The sequence below is a fragment of the Dasypus novemcinctus genome, chromosome 6, assembly GCF_030445035.2.
Source record: "Dasypus novemcinctus isolate mDasNov1 chromosome 6, mDasNov1.1.hap2, whole genome shotgun sequence".
NCBI lineage: Eukaryota > Metazoa > Chordata > Mammalia > Cingulata > Dasypodidae > Dasypus > Dasypus novemcinctus.
Genome location: NC_080678.1, coordinates 21,612,568 through 21,628,138, shown reverse-complemented (window position 1 = coordinate 21,628,138; position 15,571 = coordinate 21,612,568). Strand labels below are relative to the sequence as shown.

Sequence of the window (15,571 nt, the reverse complement as noted above, 5' to 3'; positions counted from 1 at the left end):
TACTCTTTTTTATTTTTCTCTCTGATTATAAATTTGATATGCATTTTAGTTTGTTTCTGTTTACATTCAACTCAAGTTTTGTGTCAAGCTTTAGGGTTCTTTTCCTCAACTTTATTGATTTAATTTTATTTGTTGAATATAGAAAATATCAACATGATTCAGGGGAGCGGATGTAGCTGAAGTGGTTGAGCACCTATTTCCCATCTATGAGGTCCTGGGTTCAAACCCCGGTACCTCCTAAAAATAAAAAAAGATTCAAAAGTCAAAAATATGTAAAAAGGTGCACCCAGAAAGTTTAATTCCATTCCCTATCCATTCCACCCCATTTTCACTCACCACTGAAGGTAATCATTTCACTGTTTTGTGGTTTATCTTCAGTGTGTTTCTTTTTATAAAAATAAACATATTTGTGTGTATATATATATGTAATCTTTATTTCTCCTTTTTAAAATAAAGATTTATTTATTTTATTTCTCTCCCCTTCCCCACCCCACCCCACTCCACCCCAGTTGTCTGTTCTCTGTGTCTATTTGTTGCATGTTCTTCTTTGTCTGCTTCTGTTGTTGTCAGCAGCACAGGAATCTATGTTTCTTCTTGTTGCGTCATCTTGTTGTGTCAGCTCTCTGTGTGTGCGGTGCCATTCTTGGGCAGGCTGCACTTTCTTTCGTGTTGGGCAGTTCTCCTTACGGGGTGCACTCCTTGCACGTGGGGCTCCCCTATACGGAGACACCCCGCTGTGGCAGGGCACTCCTTGGGCACATCAGCGCTACACGTGGGCCAGCTCCACACAGGTCAAGGAGGCCCGGGGTTTGAACTGCAGACCTCCCATGTGGTAGACGGACGCCCTAACCACTGGGCCAAGTCCACTTCCCTATAGTCTTTTGTATCTTGCTGTTTTTCACTTAATTTATCTTGGAAATCACTCCATATTGTTAAGAGGGATCATCTTCATTCTTTTTGTAACTCTGTAATACTCCATTATGTGTACGTATCATAGTTTATTCAACCTGTCTCCTAAGAATAGGCACTTAAATTTTTGCCAATATTTTGTCATTACATATAATGCTGAAATAAATAACCTTGTACCTATATTGTTTTGTGTTTATAGAGTATATTCCTAGATGTGGAAGGGCAGGGTCAAAGATAAAATACAAAACTAATTTTGTTAGATACTCTCAAACTTCTCTCCCTTGAGGCTGAATCGTTTTGAATTCCCACCAGCAATGTTTGGGCATACCTGTTTGCCCATAGGCTCATCAAGAGGGTGTAGTTAAGTTTTTGAAGTTTTACTAATTTGGTAGATGATAAATGTTATCTGTGTATAGTTCATTTGCAAGTCTTTTATTATCAGTGAAGTTGAGCGTTTTCTCATATATTTAAGGACGATTTGTGTATGATTTTCTGGGAATTGCTGGTTTATGCCTTTTTTTTCTATTATCTATCAGGGATTTGGTTCTTTTTTTCTTTATCAATAAAACTTATTTATATGTTAGAGAAATTAGTCATTTATCTGTGATGTATGTGGAAAATATTTTCTCCCAAGCTGTCACTCATATTTGATTTTACTTGTTTTTTGCCATGCAACTTTTACCATATAGTTGAATTTAATAATCTTTTCTTTTGTCTCATCTTTATTTTGAGCCATAGTTAGAAAACCTTTGCCCATCTTGAACATATGAAGGAATTTATATGGTTTCATTTTGTTCTTGTATGGTTTCATTTTTTACATTTAAATACTTGCTCCATTTATACTGTATTCTTATATTTGCTGTGAGGTACACGTCCAATTTTAGCTTTTTTGCAAATGACTCTCCAGTTGTCCCAATACCATTTATTAAAAAGTCCATCTTCTTTTCCTACGATTTGAGGTGCACCTTTATCATATACTAAATATACATTTGTACTTGGGTCTATTTCTGCCTTCCTACTATATTGCACTTCCTACTATGATGCACTGCACTACACTGTTTTAATTATAAAGGATTAATGATATGCTTTACTATCTGGTAGAACTAGTCACCTGTCTTTGTTTTTCTTTATCAGAATTTTCCTAATAAGGAAAAAATTCAAAGGCTTTCCTTTAATTTTAATTTTTCCATATAAACTTTAGAATCAATTTGGAAAATTTTAATATATTTATTGGCATCATATTAAATGTAAGAGTTAACTTTTATGGTGTCCTATCCAAGGAAAATTCATGGTCAATGAAGGCAATTTTTTTGTATGCTACTTTTATATCTTGCTATTTTAGTGAATTATTTTATTATTTGAGTTTGTTTTTTATCACATATTCTCTTGGGTTTTCCATGTATATTTTTATATCACCTGAAAATTAAAGTAGCTTTACTTCATCTTTCAAATTCTTATTCCTCTAATTGTTTTCCCTAAACTAATTTCAATGGCTAATACTGCCAACAAAACATTAAAAAGTAATAGAGACAGTGGACATCCTTGCCTTGTTTCTTATGTTAAGGGGATTGACTCTATGGTTTCCCCAATAAATAAGATGCTAATCTTAGGAATGACATATATTTTTTTATCAAAATGTGAAGAGTATCCATTAATTCTGATTTTTATTGAGGGTTTTATCAGGATAGGTTTTGTATTTTTCAAAAGTCCTTTCTGCATATCTGGAGATAATCATTAATTTTTTTCTCCTTAGAAATATTAATATTAATAGATTTATAATATTGGTCCATACATTTATTCCTAGAATACATCCTACTTAGTCATAATTTGTTATTTACTTAATGTGGTATTAGATTCTTTTCACTAATATTCTATTTAGAATTTTTGCATCAGTATTCATAGATCAACATGTGTGTGTTTGTACACACTGTCTTTATCAGAGTGCAGTATCATAGTTATGATGCTTCAGAAAAAGAAGGAAGTTTTCTTGGTTTTGAATTCTCTATACCAATTTATGTAGTACTGGGATTATTTGGTCTCTAACAGTGTTTTTGTTTTTACTTTTTGTTGAAAGTATAGTTCTTTGATAACTTTCTCCATTTTAGCTATGGTTATTGTAGAAGAAATAGACAACTAGGAAGAGGCACAAGCTTTAAAGACAGAAAAGGAAGCAAGCAATGCAAGTTAAGTTCCCTGGAGAAACAAAAGCAAATCATAAAATCACAAAAAGCACAACAACCCTTCCTATTCAAAAAATAAGAAAGCCATTGATTTTAAAAACTTTTTGTTCTACTGTAGGTAGTGTTCTCATCTATGAGGTATTAGACCTATTCTGTGTTTTCCTACACAGTGGGACTTTATATTTCTGAGAGTGATTTAATTGTGTTCTGATTATATCCCTATTCCATTTTTCCTTTCTCTTCTCTTTCGTTCAGTTACTACCCAACTCTGTGCATTTGTGTAGACTTTAGGAATATGTTCTGCTGGATTTATATGTTTATTTTCCTATTAAATGCACTTTCAAGTTTTTAATAGTCTCTATTTTCTAGTTAGGCCATAGATATGGCTTATGGTGGCTTTATTTGCTGTCCCTATTGAGAGATTTTGATTTAGGTGATTGTCATTATTTTCTAGGAACATGAATTCCTATGATTGTATTTTTTAAGATCAGCTTACTAAGGTAGAATCACATACAGTGAAAACAGTCATTTTTAGTATAAAGTTCTGTGCGTTTTGGCAAATACTTCATTGTGTGACCACCACCACAATCAAAATTCAAAATATTTCCTTCATCCCCAAAAGTTCTTTCTTGTCCCTTAACCCACTTCCAACCCGTGATTTATTCTTTTCCTAGTTTTACCTTTTCCAAAATATCATATAAATAGAATAAAATGCAATGTTGACTTTTTTGGCTGGCTTCTTTGGCTTAGAATAATGCATATAAGAATCATACTGTTGTATGTGTCAGAGATAATGGCAGAACGTTTTACAAAAATAATGAAATGTTTCAAAGTACAGATACAAGAAGCCCAGAGAACCCCAAGCTGGATAAATAGGGGAAAAAAGCAAACATCTATACACATTTTCCTTAAACTACTGAAAATAAAAAATGAGAAAATTGTGAATTCAGGCAGAGAAGGAAAAGACACATTACATACAAAGGAATGAAGATAAATATTACAGTAGACATCTTGTCAGAAATTATTTGGAATGGCAGAAGACAATGGAATGTCATCTTTAAAATATTAAAAGTAAGAATTGTCAATTTGAATTTTTTTTCAGTGAAAATATCTTTCACAAATGAAGGCAAATGAAGATAATTTTAGACAAACACTAGCTGAGGGAATTCATTGCCAACAGACTTTAAAAAGGCTATTAAGTTTTTTAGGAAAGAGGGATATACCAGTTAGAAACTTGAATCTAAACACACACACACACACACACACACAAAGTCGTCTAGAAATGGTTAAAATGGAGTAAATATAATTTTTTTTTCATTTTTAATTGCTTGAAAATATAAATGACTATTTAAAGCAAAAATAGCAATATTTTGGGGGCTTATAGACTATGTAAAGAAAAATGTATGATGCAAATACAACAAAAATGGGAGACAGAAATAAGAAATATAGTATTGTAGTTGCAGCAGTGTAATATTATTTGAGAGTACATGATAATACATTGAAGATGTATAATGCTAACCCAAGTACAGCCATTGAAAATTTTTAAAAAAATAGGTATAAATAATAAGCCAGTAGAGCAGACAAAATTCAATAATTAAAAAAAATCAATCCAAAAGAAGGCATAAAAAAGAGGAAAAAAGGAACAAAGAACATATGGAACCAATAGATAACAGCTAGCAAGGTGATAGATATTTAGTCCAGCCATATAAATAGTCATATGAAATGTAAATGGTTTAAGCATACCAAATAAAAGACAGATACTTTTATATTAGATAATAGAACAAGACAAAACTATATGGAATTTATAAGAAACCCACTTTAAATTTAAAAACATTGATAGCTTAAAAGTAAAAGAATGGAAAAAGATATCCTATGCAAACACTAATTAATCAAAATAAAGTTGAAGTGTCTATATTCATATTAATCAGAAATAGACTTTAGGAATAAGGAATAGTATCAGGGATAAAAAGGATATTACAGAATGACAAAAAGTCAATTCATCAAGAAGATAAAGCAATCCTAAATGTATATACATCTAGCAGCAGAGTTTCAAGTTACATAAAGCAAAAGCTGATAGGACTGAAGTGACAACTGTACAATTATTGTTGAAGAATGCAACACTCTTCTTTCAGTAATTAAATGAAACAAGTGAGCAGAAAGGAAAAAACCTTAGAAGATCTAAACAATACTATCAACTAATTTGACCTAATTGACATTTATGGAAACTTACCCACAGTAGAATAACCATTCATTTTGAGTGCTCATGGGCCATTGTACTCAAGGACAGCTCAACAAATTTAAGAGATTTAAAATAACACAAAAATAATATTCTCTGGCCACAGCAGAATTAAGTTTGAAAGAAATAACAAAAAGATATCTTTAAAATCCCCCAAATATTTGAAAAATAAAGAACACTTTTCCTAAAAAAAAAAAAAAAAAAAAAAAGCCCATGGGTTAAAGAGGCAGTCATGGGGAATTAGAAATAGTTTTAAAATTAATGAAAATAAAAACAATATATCAAAATCTGAGGGAGGCAGCTAAAGCAGTACTTAGAAAGTATAGCATTAAGTTCTTACACGAAAACAAAGTTCTCAAATCAATGATCTAAACTTCTACTTTAAGAAATTAGAGAAAGAATAGCAAATTGAACCCAAAGCAAGCAGAAGAAAGGAGTGAGCAGAAATTAATAAGCTTATTCTTTGAGATAAAAAAATTGATAAACCAATATCCAAACTGATCAAGAAAAATATAGAAAGTCAAATTACCAATATCAGAATTTAAAAAGAGGAGAAATCACTGCAGAGTCTATAGACATTAAAAGTATAATAAGGGAATGTTTCAAACAACTTCAGGATAATAAATTTGACCACTTAAATACAGTAAATTCCTTGAAAGACTCAAACTACCAAATTTCACTCAAGAAGAAACAAATCACCTGAATAGTCTTATTTTTTTAAAATAAATTGTACTCAAAGTTAAAAATTATTTGAACAAAGAAAAGTCCATGCCTTAATGGTAAATTGTACCCAATGTTTAGGGAAGAAATAATTCTAATTCTATACAGTCTTCCAGAACTTGTTATATGAAGCTAGCATCACCTTAACACCAAGCCAGATAAAATCACAACAAAAAAATGCTATAAACCAATATCCTTCATAAACATGGACAACACTATCCTCAGAACATATTAGCAGATCAAATCTAGCAATATATAATGTGAAGAATACAAGATGGCCAAGTGAAATTTATCAGAGGAAGTCAAGATTGGTTTAATATTTGAATCTCTATCAATGTAATTCATTTTATTGACAGACTCAAGAAGAAAAATCATAACGTGATGGTTAGGCTAATGTGTCAGCTCATCCAGCTAATTGTGTCCAGTTGTCTGGGCCAGCAAGCAATGGGTTAATTGTAATACAAGGGCATTTCATGGACTTAATCATCAGTGAGTTGATTACATAGATAACTGATTACATCTACAAATGAAAGAGATTGCCATCAGCAATGAGTTATGTCTCATAAATTCAGATGAAGGAAAAAGAGAAGTGATTTCAGTATTCAGAAAGAGAATTTCCAGCTCTATGTTAGAAGGCCAGCATTTCCTGGTAACTTATCAAGGGTATCTTTGGACCACCTGGTTTGCAGCCTGCCTGTGGAATTTGGGCTTGTGTATCCCCACAGTTGTGTGAGAGGATTTTATAAAGTCTACTACTGTTTACAGATATCTCCTGTTGGTCCTTTTTCCCTAGAGAACCCTGACTAATACAGCTTGATACCCAGAGTGGTTCTTGAGAAACAGAATCTTAAAAATGGAACTTCTGAATTGGTTCGGGGTTTTTGCAATTGGCTGTCTACCCTGATTCAAGAACACTAATGACTCTGTTTCCAGTAATCAAGAGGCCACTGACAGTCCATGGTATGTGTTGGCAGTAGAGATATGCAAAATATTATCACTGGATATAACTACTTCTGTGCTTATAAGAGACAAGGATTTGGGTGAGAGTGTTTTTAGTACCCTAACAGAGTTTTGTAGGGTTAAAAGGTACAGTGATGTTGGCTGACTGTTCCTAAATATCTGGATACAGTTATGAAAGAAAGGGATGAGCTAAAGGCTTCAAATTTGAAACTTAAGCCCCACATGAATGATGTGAAAGTTTCTATGTGTGCTCTGAAAGAAAATCTTGTTTCTTGCAGCTGCAAACTCAAAATCTCTGAAAACCAGATTCAGAGTCTCATTGTATGAGTAGCAGAGTTACAACAGAAATGAAAACCTCAACCTTGCAGGGTGTCTGCTGTTAAAATGAGGGCATTGATTGGAAAGGAGTGGAAAGCTGAGAATTGGGATGGAGATATATGTGTTGATGATAATATCAGTGAAGACATTGAAATCCTAAATTCTGCTGAGGCTTTGCCAGATAAACAAGTAATGGTTTGCCCTGTGGAGACCACCCAATGTCAAGGTTGTATCACCCAGCCTCCTGCCTGCCCTAGGGAATCCAAACCTCCTCCCAGCCCAGAGGCATGCCCCAGCCAAACTAAAGCCTACAATGCCGTGAAGAGTCTGCCGTCTGCCGTCCAACCTCTGCCTAAAGAGATTAATCCTGTCTCATCAGATAAAAATGCAAAGGAATTCCCTGATGTTAGTAATTTGCAAGACATTTCTAATCCTTCTCCTTACTCACCTCCATCATCCCTCTTCTCAAACCCACAAAGACAAAATACAAAGTGTGCCCCATGAGGAAGTATGCTATACTCTAAAAGAAACATGAGTTTTCCAATTTATATAAACAGAAATCAGGAGAATATGTATGGGAATGGATATTAAGGGTATGAGATAATGGTGGAAGAAATATAAAGTTGGATGAGGTTGAATTTATTGATACGGGCCCACAAGCCGAGATTCTGGATTAAGTAATGTAGCTCAAGGGGTTAGAAATAGCTCTAACAGTTTGTTCTGGTGGCTGGCTGAAACATGAACCACAAAATGGCCTAGAATGTCTGAGGTCGAGATGCCTGATTTACCCTAGTATATTGTAGATGAGGGGATCTAAAGGCTTAGAAATATTGGAATGCTAGAATGGATTCACTATTTAAGACCTGCCCACCCACCCCAGGAATGTCCAGAAGACACACCTTTAACCAGGACTGTGAGGAATAAATTTGTAAGATTAACTCCATCTTTCCTGAAGAGCTCTGTGGTTGCTCTTTCCTGTAGTCCAGATATTACTGTGGGAACTGCTGTCACAGAACTAGAATCCTTAAATGTTATGGGGTTGATCGGATCTTGGGCTGGTAGAAACCAAGTAGCAGCACTTCATTGCCAAGGGCTAGGTGGACGTGGCTGCCACAATGAAAGGCAGACTCAAAGCAGCAATCAAAAGTGTCTGAGTTGCATACAGCTATGACTAAAAGACCGTGTGGTACCTAGAAGTAAAACAAATGGACCATCTACTAAATTTCTACCTGATCTGTATAGGCAGAAGTCTAGGTCGAGTGAACAAAACCCTAATTTGAATTACAGAAACACAGAATCATGGCCCCTTAATCAATTCCCAGACTTGTGAAAGTTTACAGATCCAGAGACCCTTGAAGGATCCTGTTACACTGCCAAAAATTTACACTGTTAATTTTTCTCCCCGCTTTCCCCAAAAAGACCTATGGCCTTTTACCAGGGTAATGGTGCATTGGGAGAGAGATGATGATCAGACCTTTAAGGGGTTATTAGACACTGGCTCAGAAGTGACATTAATTCCAAAATGTCACTGTAGTCAACAGTCAGAGTAGGGGCTTATGGAGGCCAGGTGATCATGTGAGTTTCATCTTAGGTACCTCTCACAGTGGGTTCCCAGACTCATTCTGTGGTTATTTCCCTGTTCCAGAATGCATAATTGGAATAGACATATTCAATAACTGGTAGAGTCCCCACATTGGATCCCTGACTTGCGGAGTCAGGGCTATTAGGGTAGGAAAGGCTAAGTGGAAGATGTAGAACTGCCCCTACCTAGCAAAATAGTAAATCAAAAGCAATACTGGATTCCTGGAGGGATTGTAGACATCATTGCCACCATCAGGGATTTGAAGTATGCAGGCATGGTGATTCCCACCACATCCCTATTCAACTCTGTTATTTGGCCTGTGCAGCAAACACATGGATCTTCGAGGATGACAGTAGATTATCATAAACTTAACCAGGCAGTGACTCTAATCGCAGCTGCTGTTCCAAATTTGGTATCATTGAGCAAATCAGCACACCCCCTGGAACCTGGTATGAAGTTCTTGATCTGACAGATGTTTTTTTCTCAATTGCCATTAGTAAGGACCACCAGAAACAATTTGCTTTTAGCCAGCAAGGCCAGCAATATACATTTACTGTCCTGCCTCAGAGTTATATCAGCTCTTCAGCCCTATGTCATAATATTGTCCATAGGGAACTTGATCATTTCTCCCTCCCACAAGACATAACACTGATCCATTATATTGATGATAGCATGTTGACTGGATCTTACTGCTAAGGCATTTGCATGAGAGAGGATGGGAGATTAATCCAACAAAAATAAAGGGTCCTTCTACCTTGGTGAAATTTCTAGGTATCCAGTGGTATGGAGCATGTCAAGATATCCCTTCAAAAGTGAAGGATAAGCTGTTGCATCTGGCCCCTCCTATGGCCAAAAAAGAAGCACAGTGGTTAATTGGCCTCCAGACTTTGGAGACAACATATTCCTCATTTAGGTGTGCTACTCTAGCACATTTACTGAGTGACCAGAAAAGCTGCTAGTTTTGAGAGGGGACCAGAATAAGAGGAGGCTTTGCAATGGGTCCAGGTTGCTGTGCAAGCTGCACTGCCACTTAGGCCATATAATCCAGCAGATCCAATGATGCTGTGTCAGTGGCAAATAGGGATGCTGTCTGGAGATATTGGCAGGCCCCTATAGGAGAATCATTAACACAGACTCTTAGGATGTTAGAGCAAAGCCCTGCCATCTTCAGATAACTACTCTTCTTTTGAGAAACAGTTTTTGGCCTACTACTAGGCCTTAGTAGAGATGAAATGCTTAACCATGGGCCACCAAGTTACCATGAGACCCAAGTTGCCTATCATGAGCCAGGTGTTATCTGACCCACCAAACCATAGGTTTAGGCATACACAGCGGCACCCCATCATAAAATGGAAGTGGTATGTACAAGATAAGGCTCAAGTGGGTCCTGAAGGCACAAATAGTTTCCATGAGGAAGTGGCCCAAATGCCCATGGTCACTTCTCTTGCTGTGTTACCTTCGTTTCCTAGCCCACAGCTATAGCCTCTTGTGGAGTTCCTAAAAATAAGTTGACAGAGGAAGAGAAAACTCAGACCTGGCTTACAGATGGTTCTGCATGATATGCAGGTACCACCTGAAAGTAGACAACTGCGGCACTGCAGCCCCTTTCTGGGACATCCATGAAAGACAGTGGTGAAGGACAATCCTCCCAGTGGGCAGAACTTTGAGCAGGGCATCTGGTTGTTCATTTTGCTTGGAAGAAGAAATGACCAGAGGTGCATTAGTACACTGACTGCCAGTGGGTTGGCTGGATGATCAGGAACTTGGAAGGAACATGACTGGAAAATTGGTGACAAAGAAGTCTAGGGAAGAGGTATGTGGATAGATCTTTTTTGATTGGGCAAAAAATATGAAATTGTTTGTGTCCCCTCTGAATGCTCACCAGAGGATGACTTCAGCAAAGGAAGATTTTAATCTTGTGGTCAGCACTCTTTGGTCAGCACTTAGTCTCTTTCCCACTTATGCATGGGCTCAGCAACATTGACTTCCCCTTACCAAGGCCAACTTGGCTACAGCTTCTGCTGAGTGCCCAATCTGCCCCCAAAAGAGACCCATACTCAGCCCCAGATATGGCTCCATTCCCTGAGGTGATCACCCTGCTACCTGGTGGCAAGTTGATTACATTGGCCCACTTCCATCATGGAAGAGGCAGCAATTTGTTCTAACTAGAATAGACACATACTCTGGATATGGTTTTGCCTTCCTGCACTCAATGCTTCTTCCAAAACTACCATCCATGGACTTACGAAATGTCTTATCTCCAACCATAGCATTCCACACAGCATTGCTTCTGAGAATCAAGGAACCCACTTCACAGCAAATGGTGTGCAGGAATGGGCACATGCTCATGGAATCCACTGGTCTTAACATATTCTCCATCATCCTGAAGCAGCTGGATTGAAAGAATGGTGGAATGGCTTTTTGAAGACTAAATTATTGCCCCAAATATGTGGCCATGCCTTATAGTCCTAGGGCAGTGTTCTACCAGGGAATACAGCAACGATTCCATTGAACTGGAAGTTAAGACTGCCACCTGGCCACTTTGGGCTTCTGATGCTTCTAAATCAACAATTCTAGAAGGGAGTTACTATACTGGCTGGGGTGTTTGATCTTGACTATCAAGAGGAAATAGGACTGCCCCTACACAATGCAGATAAAGAAGAGTTGCCTGGAATACAGGAAATCGCCTAGGGAGTCTCTTAGTACTGCCGTTCCTGGTGATTAAACTCAATAGAAAACTGCATCAGATCAATCTAAGCAGGACTGACAATGGCCCAGAATCTTCAGGAATGAAAGTTTGGGTCACCCCATCAAGCAAAGAACCATAGTCAGCTAAGGTGCTTGCTGAGGGTAAAGTGAACATGTAATGAGTAGTGGAAGAAGGTAGTGATAAATATGAACTTCAACCACCTGACCAGTTACAGAAATGAGGATTGTAATGGTCATGAACATTTCTTCCTTGTTTTGCTATGACTGTATATATATATATGTACATGAAATGAATATCTTTATTTCCTTTTTTCCCTTATCATATGACATAAGTTGTGTTAGTTTCAGGTCATAGTATTTAGGATTTTAAATTTAAGAGTAAATATTACCCAAGGACTTGTACCCTATTCTGGAGGAAATTAATGAATTTCTGGTTGTATACAGGACAGTTCAGTATTGTTAAGTAGAAATATATATGTGTGTGTGTTACTGTTTTTATTTAGAAAGTAATTATGGTTTAAGGTGATATGTATGGCTGCCAAGCTGACACGCAGTGGGCTGTAATAGTTAGGCTAATGTGTCAACTTGGCCAGATAATAGTGTCCAGTAGTCATGGACTTTAATCATCAGTGAGTTGATTGCATAGATGACTGATTATATCTACAAATACCTGAGGAGATTGCCATCAGCAATGAGTGAGGTCTTACTTAATTAGTTGAAGGCCTTAAAAGGGGGAGTGATTTCAGCATTCAGAAAGAGAATTTCCAGCTATATGTCAGATAGGCATTGTCTCCTGGGAACTCATCAAGGACCTTCATTGGAAGCCTTGGTTTGCAACCTGCCCTCCAGAATTTGTGCTTGTGCATCCCCACAGTCACATGAGAGAATTTTATAAAATCTCATACTATTTACAGATATCTCCTGTTGATCCTGTTTCCCTAGAGAACCCTGATTAATACACCTAGTTATCTCAATAGTTTCGGTAAAACCATTTAACAAAATTCAACATTCATTTTTAATAAAAGCTATCAGTATTAGTGCAGAATCCTGTGTCTAAGAAGGCTACTTACCTCTCTCCAAGAAGCAGTGAATTTTGTCTAGGACCAGGGGCCAGAAGGGTTTCTTGCCACTTCTTCTGTGCCTTAGTTTGTTACTACTTTTGAGGGAAGAGTCTGGGCAGGTGTTGGGGTTTTGTGTCTGATCCACAACAGCAACAGGTTATCACCTACACATTGGTGACACCAAGGAGGACTGTCTCCAGTCTCCTGCCCTGTTCCCAGTCATACTTGTGAAAGCACAACTGGAGGTCCATGTTAGTTTGCAAGTGATTGCCATCTCCCCTTCTATCAGGGGCTCCCAGTTATTCTAAACTGCTTTGCAAATCCACAATGAAATTTATAGAATTTATTGACATTTTTGATGATTCCTTACTTATTTTTATGTTTAGCCACCTCTTTTTTCCATGTTCTCCAAAGATGAAACAGTTTGTATATACTTTCTCTCTTTCTAGGGGCTTGTTAATCTTTGGAATTTAGTTCACTTAGTTGCATTATAAACTTGACTTTCTGATGGGCTCAAGAACAGTTATGATTTTCTTTCTGTCATTGTCGGGGTATGCAACACTTTTTTGTAGCTTTCAACATCCTAAGTACAAGTTGAATCTCCTGATTTTTCTTTGTTTACTTTTTATTGAAGTACTATATATATATATATGTCAGAAAAGTATGCAGAATAAGTACACATATGAACCCATATAATAAGTGTACATGTCAATGAATTTTGATATGCTAAACAGACCCATGTAACCAGCACCAAGGTCATGAAACAGAGCATTACTAGCCCTGCAGAAACTCCCCTCATTTTCCTTTCCAATGGCTAACACACCTAGGATAGCCACTATCCTGATTACTAACAGCATAGATTAGTTTTGCCTATTCTTGAACTTTATGTAAAACAGAATCATAGAAGTCTTTCTTTCACTCAGTATTTTGTTTGCAAGATTCATCCATGTTATTATGTATAGATTATTCTCATTACCATATGAAAAAAACAATTTATCTGTTCTACTTGATGGGCATCTGGATAGTTTCCCATTTGGTGATATTATAAATAGTGCTGCTTTGTGCATTCTAGTGCATATAAACACCTTTCAATTGAGTAGATATATCAAATTAGAATTGCTGAGTCATATGATATGCATGTGTTCACCATTAGTAGACATTGCCAAACAGTTTTCCAAAATTTTTGTACCAATTTACACTCCTGCCAGCAGTGTCTGAGAGTTTTGGTTTCTTTCTTTAAAATCCTTACAAATACTTGGTATTGATTGCTTTCGTTTTAGATATTCTGGTGTGTGTTTAATGGTATCTATTGTGGTTTTTATTTTTATTTCCCTGATGACTTAGGACGTTAAGCACCTTTCCATATGTTTATTTGTCATTGGATATCTTCTTTTGGGAAGAGTATATTAAAGTTTTTGGGGTTTTTTTTTGTTTTTAGACTCCATTTGCTATTGTGTTGTCTTTTTCTTACTGATTTTTAGTTTTTTATATATTCTGGATATGATCTGTTTTTTGCTGTCTCTGCTGACCTTTACTTAGGATGGCTTGCCTTCTTGGGTGCTTTGTAGTCTTTAATTGTAAATTCATCAGTTGCCCTTAATCTGTGGGAGGGATATGGGTCTGAAATATTTTAAATTTTCCTTTAGAGAGAATTTTCTTCTGCTTCTTCTGGTATTCAGGGAATGCCACTGACCTAGCACCCCTTCAACTTCACTTGGAGGGTCAGGGCTCAGCAAAAGTTCTTTTCACCTTGTGTCTGGCCCAAGGCTTGTTTAGGATGGTGAGGGCAATGTTGTTCTTAGTATTTGCCCACAAGGAGAGTTCACTGTCCTAGCTGCCCAGTCTTAGGCCCTAGCTCTCTGCCTTTCCAACTACACCTCATGCTTTTGTTTATGCTTTTCTTTTTGAAAAAAATGTTTGTCATAATGTTGGAAGTGAAACACTGTTTCTTCACTATTTTCCACATTAAAGATAGCTATAAAATATTTTTTAAGTAAACAATCACAAGCTATTCAAAGAATTAAAGATTTAATTGGGTAGGAAAAGAATCTGTAATACTAGTTTCTCACTCTTAAATTAAAATATATTTTAATTACATGTTGTTATAAGGTTATCATTCAATTTTAGAGCAGGAAGAACTCTAAGAGTTCATATTTTTCTGTTTTTAAATATTTTCAGGTGAAGTTCAGAGAGATTTAATAATTTAACCAAGGCTATTCAGCTTGTTAGAGACAGAACTCAAATAGAAGTCTTCAAACTACATTTCTTTTTCTACTAAACTATATTGCTCTTTTAATGGCCCTTAATTATTAAATGCCTATTATTTGTTCAGTCTATCTTATTTTCATTATGGGAGTTTTGTTCCCACAAATTTTATATAGTTGTTACAGAATTATAGAGAATTAAAATTTATTTCCAAATTAGTTACTTTTAAGTTGAAATTGTGATTTTGAAGCTGCAAATCTAACACTTTCCATGTAATGAAAATTATGAAACATAGTTTGCTACTGAACTAAAAAGGTAAATTTTTCCTTTAAAACAGACTTAAGAAAGAATTAGAACTTTACAAGGAAGAAGACATGGAAAGTGTTTGTAAAGCTCTCCAATCAGAAATAGAATTTTTGGAGATGGTAAGCCATCATCAATTCTTTATCTTCTGTTTAGCATTATTTTACCTAGTGGTAAGAAAATTTTACTGGTATGCATACCATTTAACTAGTATTTTTTCCTTCACATAGATCGCATTAGATACAAAATTGTAAAACAATAACAAACAAAACTAGGGTCAAAATGTAAATTTGTGAACTGTTCAGAGTCCCTGGAGAGTTAAGTACTACATAAACCAAGATATTTTCAAAAAGAATATGTACAATTTTTAAAAAATTCAAACCTAACC

General features: G+C 36.1%; 1 protein-coding gene across 4 annotated transcripts in view; it reads left to right on the top strand.

Moving 5' to 3' along the window:
- CCDC172 (coiled-coil domain containing 172) overlaps positions 1 to 15,571 on the top strand; it is a 119,592-nt gene that overhangs the window by 83,562 nt on the left and 20,459 nt on the right. For 3 of the 4 annotated variants that reach the window (XM_058298315.2, XM_071215587.1, XM_058298317.2), the window contains one exon: positions 15,218 to 15,305. The exons of the other annotated variant lie outside the window; for it this stretch is intronic. In XM_058298315.2, coding sequence (XP_058154298.1) covers positions 15,218 to 15,305 — 88 coding nt within the window. The remainder of the gene's footprint in view (positions 1 to 15,217; positions 15,306 to 15,571) is intronic. 4 annotated transcript variants of the gene reach the window in all.